Genomic DNA, 15,334 nt, shown 5'->3' with positions numbered 1-15,334 from the left:
ACATGCAAAACAACGAGAAAAAGAGGTAAGAGTAACCCGATTACCATTACGCATACACATTTTTTGTGACACCCCATCATCGTTTGTCTCTTCTTCCTTTGACTCTTATCCTCTCCCCCCTTAGAAGTGTCTTTTTTTCTCTTTCACTTTCTTTACGCTTTCTTGTCGTTTTACTGTGCATCCTCCCTTTTTCTTTCAGACCAATTGCTCTCCCGTTTCCGGACTGCTGTGCCAAATCCTTTGGAGAACAACATCATCATTTCTCTCTCTTTTCTTCTTTTCTCTCTCTCTCTCTCTCCCCTTTATCTTTCTCCTCACTTTATAAAAAAACTAGTATTCTTTTTTATTTTTGCTCTCTTCTCTCTCTTTCTCTCTCTTACACTCTCTTGCTCTCTTTCTTTCTTTCCCCTTGTCACGTTTTTCGACCGCCTTTTCCAGTCGTTAGTGCAGTAATTGACAATCGACCAACACCCATTGCTCTACATGATGACCATGCTTGTTCCTTCTTCCAACGCCACAGCAGTGGAAAGTCAACCACCACCACCTCCTACCACAACGGCGTCAACTGCTATTCATACTCCGAGCTTGTTTGCAACAACGGATGAAATGCCATCAGCAGGTCCCCCACCTTCTCGGTCATTTTCGGTCATGGCACCGACAGAGTTACAGCGATCTGTGCAACGACAATATGATACAACGACAACTACGGAAGACTTGCCGTGGTGGCAACATTACTACCAAATGTATCATTATCATCCCCCACAAGGAAGAAAACCTACTCTCTTTGGTCCCTACTTGTTGTTGCACACTTTGGGCGAAGGCGAGTTTGGCAAAGTCAAATTGGGCATTCATATCGATTCAAGTCAAGAGGTAAGAAAAAGATGATGCTAAAGGAGGAGGAGGGGATGACTGATTTCTTTTATAACAGGTTGCTATCAAGCTGATCAAAAAGGACAATATTGATTCTTCTACAAGGATGAGCAAAGTTGAACGAGAGATATCTGTACTCAGGGTATGTTAATCACATTATTGATTAACGGTGATGGTGGTGATGCTTACATCTATTGAAAATTAGACGGTTTGCCACCCCTATATTGTTAAACTGTATGACGTGATCGAAACAGAAAAGTACATTGGAATCATATTGCAGTGTGCCTCAGGTTGGTTAGCAACGTGGGTGGATTGTGTATATGAATACATATATAGGCCAATGAACCTCACCATCACCATCTCTCATGAAATCATCATCAAGGTGGCGAATTGTTTGAATACATCCTTGCGCATCGATACCTCAAGGAACGTGATGCTTGTCGACTTTTTGCTCAGCTGATAAGTGGCGTTCACTATATGCATCAAAAGCACATTGTTCACAGAGACCTTAAACTGGCAAGTTCCACAAAAGGCAATCTTATTGTGTATACGTCATTCTAATATGGATGATAGGAAAACCTATTGCTTGATCGTGATCGCAATGTGATTATTACCGACTTTGGATTTGCAAACCAATTTTCATCAGCCAAAGATGATTTGATGGCAACATCGTGTGGATCCCCTTGTTATGCAGCACCAGAGCTTGTAGTGAGCGAAGGCATGTATGTTGGGTCAGCGGTTGACATTTGGTCATGTGGTGTAATCCTCTATGCCATGTTGTGTGGGTACCTGCCATTCGATGATGATCCAGCCAATCCAGAAGGCGACAATATCAATTTGCTATACAAGTACATTCTCAACACACAGCTTGCCTTTCCAGACTATGTGAGTGATGGTGCTCGTGATTTATTGCAAAAGATGCTGGTGCCAGATCCAACAAAGCGATGTACAATGCAAACGATCATGGAGCATCCTTGGCTACAGCCCCATCGTGACCTATTTAGAAAGACGATCGATGTATTGGAACGAGAAGCAATGGAAACGGCCGACTTGCCGATGCCTGTCAATAAGAAGAGCAATGGCCAACAAAAACATCAACAACGCAATGATCAACAAAGCACTGCTGAAAAAGAGCACAATGTGCAACACACGAGACCTTTGAACGACGATCATTGCACAACCGACTTGAGCACCCCTGCAGCTATCTCGGCACCTTCTTCCGACGATGCCATAGTGCCTTGCAACCTACCCATGGATGTTGATTCCGAGCACCAAGTGCCCGACATTTCCGAACCCTCAGCATCGAATGAACAACTTGAATGCAATGTCAAAGGAACAATGACAGCTACTTCTGATCTTGCTGTGCCTGAAATATCTTCAATTGAATTACCAGCATCCATGCATACAAGCGCTTCTGAATCGACTACCATGGCAACCGACAAGCATCAAAAGGAGGATCCTATTGAGGAACAACAACAACAACAGCCCATTGTTCCCACCACAACCACAACAACAACGACACCAGGAGGTTCCATTTTACAGGCAAAGTTTTTATCCAGCATTCAACGTCAAGGCAACGCACAACAACAACAGCAACAACAACAACCATTACCATCATCCTCGCATTATCATCATTCAGCTGCATTGAGTAAAAGTACACCACCACAACAGCCCATTCCGTTTTCCATCACATCAACGAGCACTCGCCATCGTTCACCTTCCACAGCATTGCCATTGCATCCACCACCACAAAAATCTCATTACGAGCCTAGGCGTAAAGCACTTAGCTTGCTTGTCAATTCCGTGGCAGATCATTTACAAGTGCAACCATCGACTTCGGATCGTCATCATCATCACCATCATCATCATCATGCTGGCAGAAAAGGAATGGCCTTTTCACGTAAACAAGGCAATCGTGAACGTGCTCAAAGTGTCTTGAGTCAAGGTCGTTATAGTGGATTTCGAGGTGTTGTTGGTAAAGGGTCTGAGAACAGCAACGATGCATTGCCTCGCAGTTCCATGCACGTCATGCCTTCCGTATCTGAACGCGCTGGTGTCTTTAATGACAAGGACAAGCACAAGAGTGCAGGAAAGAAGCTCATGGAATGGTTTAAAAAGAAGCCTCTTAGTAAGTTGGTCCCTTTCTTTCTTTCTCATATACAGAGTATGGATATTGACATGCCATTTCTTTTTAGGTACCAAGGATCGATCCTTCAATCATCTTGCCCACGGTGATTTATTGACTTCGGATCGCCCGTTGAGTTCACTCCATAGTCCCTTGCGAGCGATGCCACTTGGCAAATCATATGCTGTCGATTTCAACGATGCCAAATTGCGTACGCATCATGGTGCTGTGGATCAAGAAGCACTTACCTCTGGATCCCCTATGGATGTGCTTGTGGAAGTGAAGCAAGTTTTATTGTCCATGGGCATTGAAGTGAAAAAGGATGGCGATTACAAGCTCAAATGTACACGACAACGACGTAAACGACCCAATTCTATTACAGCAGCATCATCTAATAATCCACATTCCTGTAATGAATCAGCCACATCATCATTATCCAATGCTCGTTCGGATAAGAAACGACGTATGAGTACAAGTGCTCCTTTCCGTAAATTGCTTAGACGCAATGGTGGTGATGATTCATCCTCCTCTTCGGTGTTCCAACAAGGCGAGACCGTCTACGGTGACCCGGTTGTCGACCCCGGTGAAGAAGTGCGCTTTAGCGTGGAATTGTGCAAGATCAAAAACTTGCCGGGTCTTTACATTGTTGACATCCGACGTATGCGAGGCAATGTTTGGGCGTACAAGTTTTTGTATCACACCTTGCTTGACACCCTCAACCTCAGTGGCAAAGGCGGCTATATCAAATCACACAACACCACAATGAAACAACAACAACCACCACAACAACAAGCTGTTCATCCTCACCCTCCTCCTCCAGCAGCATCCTCCAGCACAACTTCTACCTCCACCTCATCTTCTCAACATCGTAGTAGTAGTATCCGAAATAATACCAATCGCAATAGCTGCTCAAGCAGCGGCGGTAGCAGCAGCATGCTCGAAGATGTCAAAGAAGAAGAGTAATCATCATCAACAACAACAACAACAAAAAGCATTGCATCACACCTCCCTCATTCGTTTTAGCAACCCATCCTTCTTTTTTCTTTTTCTTTTGCAGCATACCGTTATTATACCAAGTCTACTTAGCTCTCTACATCATTTTTGAGCATGAGATTAAAATCACCCTTTTGAGAGCCATCGATGCTCTTGCTTCATTACACAACATGGTTGACATGATCTCGCTACTGATATCCGAGACCAAAAGTAAACTCGGTTTTTCGGATCCGGTGATCCGGTATGTATTATAGAGGTTTGTTGCATTTACCCATCATCCAAAAAAAAATGAATCCTTCCTTTGCATGTAAACGACAAATGCATGAGGGACCGTATACTGTAGGTATGCAAAGGACGTGGTGCATTGATCATGGCAAGTACTAAGTCCTATCCTAACGTATCGGAGAGCCCAACAAGGAGGGATTACACAATAAGCATACGGAGCCTCCTAGTCTTCTCGATGGTGGTGGCGCTATAGCATAGCTATGTACCGTATTCCTTTGGTTGGATTTCAGCCATCCTGTTGTATGCCTTATTCAACCCTCCAAACAATTGACACTCATTGTTTGCTGGTATACCATCCAAGCGAGATACACATGATAAGCACACGTATCGTTTGATCTGCTTATATGTACATTAGCGTTGCATCAATAGGGAACAGGGATGGATAGTTGGAAATAGAGAGAGAGAGGTGCTGATAAAGGAGAAGCCATTCGAAAGAAAAAGGGGGGTTTTATCATGCTCTGCTGCTGGGTACGACGTTGTTGTAAGATCACTCCATAGGCTGCTGCTGCGTTGCTGCCTTTCTTCCTTTTCCTTTCCTTTGTCTCTTTTTTTTTTTACCTTTATACTCATATAAACGCTCAATAGAATGCTGTTGCAATATACGCTACAAACGATTTTGATTCTTCCAAGCACAGCAGCATTATTGTTGGCTGTATGCTTGCTATCTCTCCAATTATTTGTTGTCCCTTTGCATTTTCTGCCGGATGCCGTTGTCACCCGATTAAGGCGATCTCGTGCATCACACTGCAACTCGCTCGTGTCAACTGATGCTTCCCTTGTCAAATCATACGATTATGTTATAGTTGGAGGTGTGTGTGTGTATGCGCTGTAAGCCTATTTGCACGTGTTGTTGTCATTCAATGTGTGTGCATTGTTGTCTTACGATTCCCATCCTCATTCAGGTACACTTGCGAGCCATATTAACTTTTTACGGCTTCAAAGCCAGAATCCAAAAGCATCCATTTTATTGCTCGAACCACCCCTTGAATACCGCTCTTTGATATTCACGTTCTTTGCTGGATTGGATTTAGGTGTACATCACAACGTACCCGTAAGTTGTGTACCCTTTGCATACTGTTGTACGCGTCAAGGAGATGTGTTAACCTGATTGTAGTATTTTCGAGCTTACCCATTTTATCGATCAACATCTGCAGCAGAACTTGGACGTGGTTCACCCCATGTACGGCGAATCATATCCACATTTCAGTTATTGATTGACGAGTTGGCTCAAGATTTGGCAGCACATGAAGATCTCAGCAATCCAGCTGTCAAATTACCGTGTTATAGGATTGTGCAACGTGTACAGCCATCATGCATGAAATCCATGTTGCCCCACCGCACCGCTTTTCCCATCCAATACAGCCTATTACGAAAGGCACCTCATCTCAAAGTATTACTTGGAGTGGATTCAGTGGCATGGTTAACCAACACACGAGATCAACGTTTGGCAATCCAAGTCCAAATTCAAAACCAAGGCAAGTATAGACGCATGCATCCTTTTTTATATACACCACTCATACATGCTCGTCATACATAAGCAGACCAACCCTTTGTGTTTTATGTAAATCGAGAATTGCACTTGTTTGACAACATGAATGCAAACGACAGCACCTTGGAGCCCCATATCGCCGAGGAGCAATTTGAAAAGTATCACGATGATCAAGATTTTGAGCCTAGTTCATTGGAACCACCTACTTTGATCCGACAACGTTTTCTAGCATTCAGACGTATGAATGAGGAGTGTGACGAGGATAGCTGCCCCATGTGGACGTTTGATACGGCTGATGAATTCAATTCTGAAGCCAAAGCGGATGATGCCTTGGCTGTACAAATCCTGGTAGGGTTTGATAACGCATCCGCTACTACAGCTACCAAAAGTAATAGTCGAAGCAGCATGGAAGATGATGTCACGCCCTCATGCGATCAAGAGTTTTTCGACACAGCGACATGTTTCAAGGTGGCTCCATTAACACACGTGAGCGAAGGATGGATCGGATTGGAAATTGAACAAACGGTCTTTTGTAATAATGATGATCCATCCTTGATGCTAAGCGACAATGATGAGGAGGAGGACAGCGATTCAGATCAAGAAGAACAGCAACATCAACGTCCACAACAACAACAACAACAACATCCATTGACGCATTGGGGATTTGAAATGATCCAGCGCGTGTTTGACAGCTTGAATTCAGATGGCATTGTTGATATTCATTCCGATACTGCATCTACGATGGGTGGCCCATCTCCTCATCAGTCACCAGGGCTTTCCCCCAGTGATAAGGATTCTTTTCAATACTCTTGTGACATGACAAGCAACTCGCTTAGACATTCTGAAATGTCTCAGCCTCGTGCCAAGATCCATAAGCCCAGCACCAGTTTCCTCATTGTCAACAAGCATCCTGGTAGTAGTAGCCTTGATGGTGGTAGAGGAGGTCTTCCATCCTATCTCGCACGTATATGGAACATCATATTCGAATACATGGATGATACCAAGGCTGCCGATGTTTCGAAATTGTTGGCAGATCCCAAATCAGCTAGTACGGCATATCCCTTTTCAGCAAAGTTTGCAACGCTCTTGGGAAGATCTCAACGGCACCATCAAGAAAACGATACGGCAGTGGAAGACCAACACCATCCTCCTTCTTCTTTGCCCATGGATGATGACAATGATGATGATGAAGAAGCAACAACGGCAAATCGAGAACCAGCCATTCTCAAGATTTCTCATTCGGGTCAAGCTCCAACAACAACAATGCATTATCGTTCATCGTTGGATGATCAGCATGAAGTACACGAGAGCGATGATAATAGTACAGAATTGGAAGGTGATGAGCATCATCGTCGATATTCAACCAGCGATAGCAGTGAAGATGAAGATAATGCACTTAATAATGTGCAGCAAGCTCTGGGCTATTATGCATCAGACGCCTATGTGGTGGCTGATAATCATGTTGATGATCAAGACGATGATGAAGAAGAAGAACCGGCGGTTGATCAATACCATGAGAGGTTGTTACCAGTAATGGATGATGATGATGCTAATGCTATGTACACGTCGGACTTACCTTTGGATGATGATGATAATGATCCACCAGTGGATGATGAAGAACAAGAAATTGCAATTCAACAAGATGTGCCAGTGATGGAGGAGGAGGATGAATCTCGACCCTTGACCAACGATCATCATGATAGCGATGTAAGTAAAAGAAGAGACTTGGTGAATCATGTATTATTTATTAAAGCATGCTGCATAGGATGTGGGAGATGCGAAAGATGGGGAGGAGTTGCATGAAGAAGACGTTGCCAAAGTAACCACGAGCAACAAGCCTGATGGCATGGAAACCGATACCGAGTACTTTTCAGATGCAGCACCCATTATGGAACCAGAAGATGAAGGACCCACTGAAATGATACCTAAAGAAACAACCCAACCCAATCCTGATGAGGAGGAATCACAGCCTGCTGAAGAAAAAGAAACCAAGCATGATGATGTGCCAGCAGCAGCAGCAGCAGCCGAGGAACATGAGGAGGAAGAAAAAGTAGAGCAAAAACCACTCGATGTTCAAACGGGTGGCAAAAAGAAAAAGAAAGCGAAAAAAGGCAAAAAGCGTAATGCAGTTTAATTGATATATAAAGGCTCTTTGTAATGATATAGCTATGGATACAGTAAAAATCATGTGGTGCATAGTGCATAATGATGCGGAGGGAGAAAGCACTGACACAATTTCATAAGCGCTGCTCTGTTTCAGGTACTCTTGTACAATTACCACTTCTTTTACCAACCATCCCCCCATATGGACACCAGCAACAGCGTGTCTCCAGAGCTCTTTTTCAATGAGGCCGAGTTCCGCGTGTTGACTCCCAATTTGAGCTTTGAAGCCGATGCATTGCCTTCCAGCGAGGAGATCTTGACGGCTCAAGCGCGACAATTTACATTCTATGGTAACATTGGAAACTTGAGGACGATGCTTCTATAAAATAACACCATGCTGACACACACAACCGTTGCAAGATGAGCAGGTGCGAGTTTTCCTTTATGCACGTGTACCTCATCCAATCTCGGGTACTGGGGATGATGTCTTTTCAGCTGTACAGACCTTTTTCCAACATCTTGACGTTCACGTTGAAGCGAGTATTACTGACGGGGCAGCAGCAGCAGCAGCAGCAACAACGCCATCCACTTTTCCACCACCTCTACAACCATCTTCCTCTTTCACCACAGCTTCACCACATCATCGATCGTTATCTACAAAGTTGAACTCGTCATCATCATCTGCACCTTCTTCTCCAAAGACTCAAAAACGCGATATTCGTGCACCAACATCGGCCGGCACACCACCACCACCACCTTCATTACCTGCCGATTCGTTGCCATTCTTTTCACACACTTACAATAGCCGAGGAAAGGATGCCGAACCTATGATTTTCGAACATGACAAGGCGTATTGTTGTCTATTCCCACTCGTTATTCCAGTGTGTAAGTATCATGTGTTGTGGATTATGAAGAAGGAGGGAAGGATACTCATTCACACATACACCTTTCAAAGTATATGTAAAGACGCGAGCTCAGCAACCACAACTCTTGTTCAACTTTAATGTATCCTATCGACCACTTCCCAGCAAATCCAAAGATGAAACATCCAAATCTTCGACTGATGCATCAGATCAAGACGTGAATGAGTATGATACCGAGCTATTTGAAACCATTGATTTACTTGGAGGACTTTCGGAGGGTAAGTAATCTGGAGGATGTGCAACATACATGTTCATTTATATATGCGATCTTAGATCCTGTTTTTGCAAGTCCATTACATCAGCGATTTGTCGTTGAGAAACAAAGTCGTCAAGCAGCCAGTGGAAGTTTCTCGCAGGCGAGCCATTCTACCCCACACATGTTGACCCTACGACGTCACGTACATGAGACCTTAGCAGTGCGTTCTGGTTTGAATGTGAAAATGAGGACAACCAATGCATCGATAGCAGACAAAATGGTGATGATGTCAGTGGAATTGGAAAATCCAGTTGAAACGGATTGTGTATTTATGGTGGATAAGGTGGAAGTGCACGTTTCCAATTCGGTGGTATCTTCAGCATTTGCCAAAGAGGTAAGAAGAGACGCTTGTTGTATGTATGTATCCATGGTAACAAGGAATGATAGGTGGATTTCCCAATAACCCTTGAGACGTTGGATCAAATGGTGTTTTTATACAATGTGACCCTTTTGGAAGATGGATCAGCTAAACCACCACAACAACCACAACGTATATTCCCTGTACGACATCGCCCTACGCCATCGATGCCAATGCATTATCAGGATGAACGTCTTCAACCCCAACGTGTATCGATCCAAGTATTTGGTGCTCCAGTTGTGGAAGGTGTACGTGCTGCCACCATGCGATCAAAGTGGAATACCATGTTGGATGTTTCAAGCATGCGTCAAAAACGTGAAGAACCAGATCCTCGTTTCTCATCCTTGTTAGCATCCTCGTCGCCACAAGTGGATCCACGTTCATCCGCATCCCTTGCCACGAGTGTTTCAGTGTCACCTGGTGCTCGATCTCTGGGTAGTCCTTTGGTAGATCCTAAGAAACGTATGCTGATGACAACAATGGACACACCTGGTTCACAAACACCCGTAGCAAATCGTGCCTTACCACCACCTCCTCCACCACAACCAGCCTCAGCAGCAGCAGTAGCACCTGCAACACCTGCAACCACACGCCGTACGGATGTAGAAATTGTGGATGGTATTGTCGTATCATTTACAGTACCACCCATCATTCGAGTTGGAAAGGAATTCCCATTGCAAGTGTTTATTGTGAATCGATCCAAGCACACCCGACGTTTCCAAGTGATGGTACCTAATCGTAAACGACAACACCCACCCACCGATGCCATGGCCAACAAGTCATTATTACCTGTGGTACAAAGCACCGTCGACCCATACATGGATGAGACAGGTAAAGGAGGGAGGGAGGGAGGGAGTCATTATTTCATTCAGGATGGGGATTCTCATTGTTTTCTTCGTTTAGAATTCTTGCGTCTTTATTTCGAAAATGAGACACATGAGGCTGATATCATTTGCTTGGAGAACAATGTTCGATTAAGGTAAGGGAGCGTACCCTATCTAACAAGGGGGGAAATGTGTTATTCACGTACCCACGCGTTCATCTAGTCCTCTTGGTCCCTCCACATCCCAATCCGTGGATATACGTTTTATTGCTGTCAAGGAAAAACTTCATACCATTGATCTTATACAGTTGGTGGATCAGGATACTGGCTTTGTGACCAATTTGCGTCATGTCCTAGAAATATTTGTAGATGGGCCTGAATCGAAAGACTAATAATAATATCTTTTTATCTGCTACCTACATACTTGTTATTGTTGTTTGGGAAGGAAAGGGGATGACGGATCAAAGGGAATGCTTTATATGTAACAATGAGCCATTTATGGAAAGCTTTCTTTGTTCAACATTGGCTATCTATGAGCTTGGAAGACCCTATTTTATTCCTAGACGGTGGCCTAGCTACCGAACTCGAACGTGCATTTGGAAAAGACTTGTCGGGTATTGCACACACACACATAGAGAGAAAGTCATAGAGTCATCACGGACAACTAACAAAGGGGCAATTAGGACGATTGTGGAGTGCGCAATGCCTCGACCAAGATCCTGATGCCATCAAGGTACGTACCTTGATTTTCTTTCATGTCCAACAAAGTAGTGGTGGTTAATGTATTATGTATTCTAGGCTGTACACACTTCCTATTTCAAGGCTGGTGCCAACGTGGCAACGACCGCTTCTTATCAGGCATCAATACGTGGATTTCTGGAAGCCGGTTACCAACGTGAGCAGGCGATTCAGCTTATGCGAACAAGTGTGCGATTAGCATGTGAAGCACGTGATGCGTTTGGCCGAGGGCTAGTTGCTCTTTCGATGGGATGCTATGGTGCTGTGCTTGCCAATGGTGCAGAATACACGGGAGACTATGGTGATGCTATTACGATGGATGACCTGGTTGAGTTTCATCGAGAACGATTAGAGATCTTCCTTCAAGGTAAGTACATACGTACATAATAAAATCATCCATCCTTCTTTATCTAATGATGTGGCAAACCAAAGAACCAGGCATCGATTTCATTCTCTTTGAGACGATCCCTTCTTATTTGGAAGCACAAGCAATTCGAAAGTTAATCCATTCAAGTACGCAGCTGAGGCTTCCACCCGTGGGGGTATCATTTTCATGCAACTCGGATCATACTATTTCAGACGGCACATTGTTACAGAAATGCCTTGAAGAGTTTCATTCTATGCCTCAAGTATTTGCAGTAGGCGTCAATTGCACCAAACCTCGTTTTATCCCAGGATTGATTCAAGAACTCACAAAGGAGAAAGAGGAAAAGACCATTTTATTATATCCTGATGGAGGTGAAGAATGGGATGCTGTGGCTCGTCATTGGAAACCAGATACGCATGTTCCTATAGATATGTTTGGTTCATGCATGGCTGAATGGGCTTGCAAGCAACTCAAGGGCAAAAAGATCATGATAGGCGGATGTTGCGGTACAGGTCCTGCTCATATAGCTAGTGTGAAGAAACATGTAGCATTGGAATAAAACTTATGCGTCACCATTGATTGGATAAGAAGCTCTGTAAATGTAAAGCGGACCGTCGTGGTGGGGGGTGGGGTGTTCGAATCGCTTCCTCTCTTGCTTTTGATCGATCACCGCCATGTCCCATTACACCGACACGTATGGCAACGACGAGCCACGCACACCATCAGAAAGCTTTGTCGTCTTTGGTACAGCATTTCCAGAACAAACAGAACGAGATCGACGTGCGGGTGTGAGCGACGCTGGACAATTTGTACCAGAATGGAAGCAAGAAGTCAGAGATGAAAAGGGACGACGTCGTTTCCATGGAGCGTTTACAGGTGGTTTCTCGGCAGGCTATTTCAATACTGTGGGTTCAAAAGAAGGTACATAGCATCATTTCATTCAAAAGGAGTGGCGTTATTGATGGATAGTGTTATGGCAGGTTGGACACCAAGCTCGTTTGTATCATCACGATCGTCTCGTGTTGAAAAGCGTGAAGCAAGACCAGAGGATTTTATGGACGAAGAGGATTTAGAGGTAAAAACGAGTGTGTATATACATACATAATCAGCATGGTCATTAATGATGATAATACATGTAGGAATTGGCGAGTGCAAGAAAGCTTGTTGCTACGGATGAATTTGATATTTTGGGAGGAACACAACGCGAATTGCAAGCAAAACGGAGACAACAACAAGAAGATGAAGCACGTGGAGGTGTTGGATTCTTGGGATCAACGTTGATGGACATGGTGGCACCTACCAAGGAATCAGTGGGTATTCGACTCTTACAAAAGCTTGGATGGAAGCCTGGTCAAGGCATCGGCCCACGAATGACAAGGCGACAACGACGAATGACTTTTCACCAAAACGAGGAGGATGAAGAAGAGGATGAAGATATCGATCAAGACGTTACATTTGCACCACGTGACACGCCCATTGAAAACTATACAGCCAAAACCAACACATTCGGTCTCGGCTATGAGTTGGAAAAGTACGTTCCTCAGGTGGCAGAAATGCGTCGATTGCGTGAATTACAAGGGGCAGATGCAGAGTATGATATGGATGATGATACACAAAGACGGGCTGCATTTGGTGTTGCTCAAGATCGTCGTCGTCGTCAACAAGCTGGTTTTGGACTTGGTGCACTTGAGCATGAAGATGATGATGATGCTGATGTATACGGCAATACGGAGATGAAAGATTACCATTATACACTCTACGAGGATGACACAGAGGGCGATTTCCTTCGCAGGGAGCAGCAGCGCACTTTTACAAAGGAAACGACACGACGACACGCCCCTGAATCAATCACCAAAACACGATGTAGCGATGGAAGATTACCGATAAAAGGATTTTCAGTATCCAATGAACCACAAGAGCTAGGCAAATGGTATGTGATAGTTGTTGTTGTCAATCATGTTGTTGTAATCTAACATGCGATGATGTATGCAGGTATCGACCTCCTGAAGTACCAGCTGATTTCAATGAACGACATGCAGCAATGCAAGATACGACCAATACGGCTTCTACAGAACCTCGATACAACATGACTTCAGATGAGCGAGGTGCTATATTGGGAGAGAAGCCTACCGAGCCACGTTCTGTTTTCGATTATATACCCTCCGGATCGAAGGATCAGCTTGACAGCGTCTTGAAATTTATGACCCATAAGCGACCTGTGGATCCAACAAAGCTGACCGATTTTCCCAAAATTACCAAGCAACAAGCCAACATGGCGTTACGTGGCTTCATGCCCTTTGGCGACAACCTCAAAAAGCAAGCCCGTTACAAGAGTTATCTTGAGGATCAAGCGGGTGTCTATGGTGAACCAAAAGATGTGTTACCAGTCCCAGAAGGATTATCGCATGAGGAGGCTTCAAAGGAATTGGATGAATTTGCCAAAGCGGCACGCATTTTCAGACCGATCAGCGCCATGATGAGTGGACGATTCACTTCAGCAAGTGAAAATACAACCACCGTTGAACAAGTGTCATTCCAAGGTGGATTGAAAACAGAGGACCAGTGGCGCAAAGAAAAAGAGATCAAAGAAAAGCAAGAAGCCGAAAACCAACAACCAGAAAAGGAGGTAAGTTGTATTCTAATGTATGATATGCATTGATAGTCATTAACAATAATTGCTTTAATAGAAATCAACCGAGGCTCAGGCAGCATCCATGAAGATGTTTGGACAGCTTACACGTACAGTGAAGCCATTTTATCCTGCAAGATTACTCTGTAAGCGTTTCAATGTGCGCAATCCACACCCTGATCATGATCCATCACGTGGCAATGTTGGGCATACAATGGCTGGTTCAAAGGAGGCATTGAGTGAGGAAAAGGTGGAAGATATGATGCGTCAGCGTGGCAGACCCAAGGCTATCGAACAATGGGCCAATGATCCAGCTTTAAGTGCGGTGATACCAAAACCATCAGAACGAGCGCCATCTCAACCTGACAACAAGGAGCCAAAAGAGACATCAGAACCACCAACAGCTGAAGAATCATCAACTCAATCCAAGCAAGATGAAAATACAGCAAAGGCAGCAGAAGAGGATCAAGAAAAAGAGACGTATGAACGCCCATCTATGGATATCTTTAAGGCTATCTTTGAGAATTCAGAGGATGAAGATGAGGAAATGGAGGAACGTGATGATGACGACAAGGTACAAGAACCTGCCAATGCTGAAAGTCAAGGCATGACAGAGCGACAACCTTCATTGTCAACTACCAGCAACAACAAACACCGTGATGAGGATGTTGATATGGATGATCAGGATGATGTCATGGTGGGTCCCTTACCTCCACCAGCAAAAGAAGAGCCATCTGTACCTAAATTCACCCGTGCATCAGAACGACAAAGCGAATCAACATCACGTAGCTTGGATACCAAGATGAATGTTGTATCGGAGAGCATTGTTGTTCAACCCTTCAAAGCCCGTGAGCGAGTACGTCGTCGACGCCATGTATCCGTATCCGAAGAAGAAAGTGAAGAAGAACAAGAAGAAGAGCGAAGGAGTCGGCATAAGAAGAAGCATAAAAAGGAAGAACGAAGGCACAAGAAGGAAAAGAAAAAGAAAGAGAAATCCAAAAAGAAGCATTCAAAGCATCGATCGTCGGATGAAGACATGTTGGATGGCGCTGTTTGGGTAGAAAAAGAAGTTCCTCGACCCTCGTCTAGTGGCACTAGTAGTTATTCTCAAAAGCGAAGAGCGCGTGCAACTGATCTTTGGTAAAGCTCAATAAATCAACAATCCATCGTTTATGCATGCGCAAACTGGGGTATAATGCAGATGAAAAATTGCCCGTAACCAATGATTGGTGAGCAGGTCACTCGGAGAGTTTCCTTTTTCATTTCTTGCAGCAGCAGCAAACAGTTTTAAGCCCGTGTTGCTCCAACCCCTTCTTCCACACATCAACTTTTTTTTTCTCTCTTCTCCTTTATTTTATCTTTTATACAAGCACGT

The 15,334-nt window shown here is 44.2% G+C and overlaps 5 protein-coding genes across 5 annotated transcripts; all 5 read left to right on the top strand.

Annotated features, from left to right (window-relative positions):
• Positions 1–486: 486 nt before the first annotated feature.
• Positions 487–3,958, top strand: O0I10_010595 (uncharacterized protein; the record flags this gene model as incomplete). Its single annotated transcript, XM_058490574.1, has 6 exons — positions 487–870; positions 929–1,012; positions 1,076–1,160; positions 1,253–1,386; positions 1,444–2,998; positions 3,066–3,958. The coding sequence occupies 6 exons, from the start codon at positions 487–489 to the stop codon at positions 3,956–3,958; spliced, it is 3,135 nt and encodes a 1,044-aa protein (XP_058338710.1).
• A 901-nt stretch (positions 3,959–4,859) lies between these two features.
• O0I10_010594 (uncharacterized protein) lies at positions 4,860–7,896 on the top strand (the record flags this gene model as incomplete). Its single annotated transcript, XM_058490573.1, has 5 exons — positions 4,860–5,101; positions 5,216–5,324; positions 5,388–5,752; positions 5,882–7,469; positions 7,528–7,896. The coding sequence occupies 5 exons, from the start codon at positions 4,860–4,862 to the stop codon at positions 7,894–7,896; spliced, it is 2,673 nt and encodes an 890-aa protein (XP_058338709.1).
• Positions 7,897–8,067: 171 nt separating this feature from the next.
• O0I10_010593 (uncharacterized protein) lies at positions 8,068–10,617 on the top strand (the record flags this gene model as incomplete). The annotated part of the gene is made up of 7 exons (XM_058490572.1): positions 8,068–8,215; positions 8,286–8,750; positions 8,821–9,006; positions 9,062–9,378; positions 9,432–10,233; positions 10,306–10,381; positions 10,449–10,617. 7 exons carry the CDS (start codon positions 8,068–8,070, stop codon positions 10,615–10,617), a joined length of 2,163 nt encoding a protein of 720 aa, XP_058338708.1.
• A 140-nt stretch (positions 10,618–10,757) lies between these two features.
• On the top strand, positions 10,758–11,889 carry O0I10_010592 (uncharacterized protein; the record flags this gene model as incomplete). The annotated part of the gene is made up of 4 exons (XM_058490571.1): positions 10,758–10,839; positions 10,909–10,958; positions 11,024–11,330; positions 11,396–11,889. The coding sequence occupies 4 exons, from the start codon at positions 10,758–10,760 to the stop codon at positions 11,887–11,889; spliced, it is 933 nt and encodes a 310-aa protein (XP_058338707.1).
• A 115-nt stretch (positions 11,890–12,004) lies between these two features.
• O0I10_010591 (uncharacterized protein) lies at positions 12,005–15,103 on the top strand (the record flags this gene model as incomplete). Its single annotated transcript, XM_058490570.1, has 5 exons — positions 12,005–12,251; positions 12,311–12,405; positions 12,470–13,260; positions 13,323–13,956; positions 14,018–15,103. 5 exons carry the CDS (start codon positions 12,005–12,007, stop codon positions 15,101–15,103), a joined length of 2,853 nt encoding a protein of 950 aa, XP_058338706.1.
• Positions 15,104–15,334: the final 231 nt, after the last annotated feature.

The sequence above is a fragment of the Lichtheimia ornata genome (genome assembly GCF_029851405.1).
Source record: "Lichtheimia ornata isolate CBS 291.66 chromosome Unknown scaffold00072, whole genome shotgun sequence".
Taxonomy (NCBI): domain Eukaryota; kingdom Fungi; phylum Mucoromycota; class Mucoromycetes; order Mucorales; family Lichtheimiaceae; genus Lichtheimia; species Lichtheimia ornata.
This window is presented reverse-complemented; position numbering and strand designations above follow the sequence as displayed.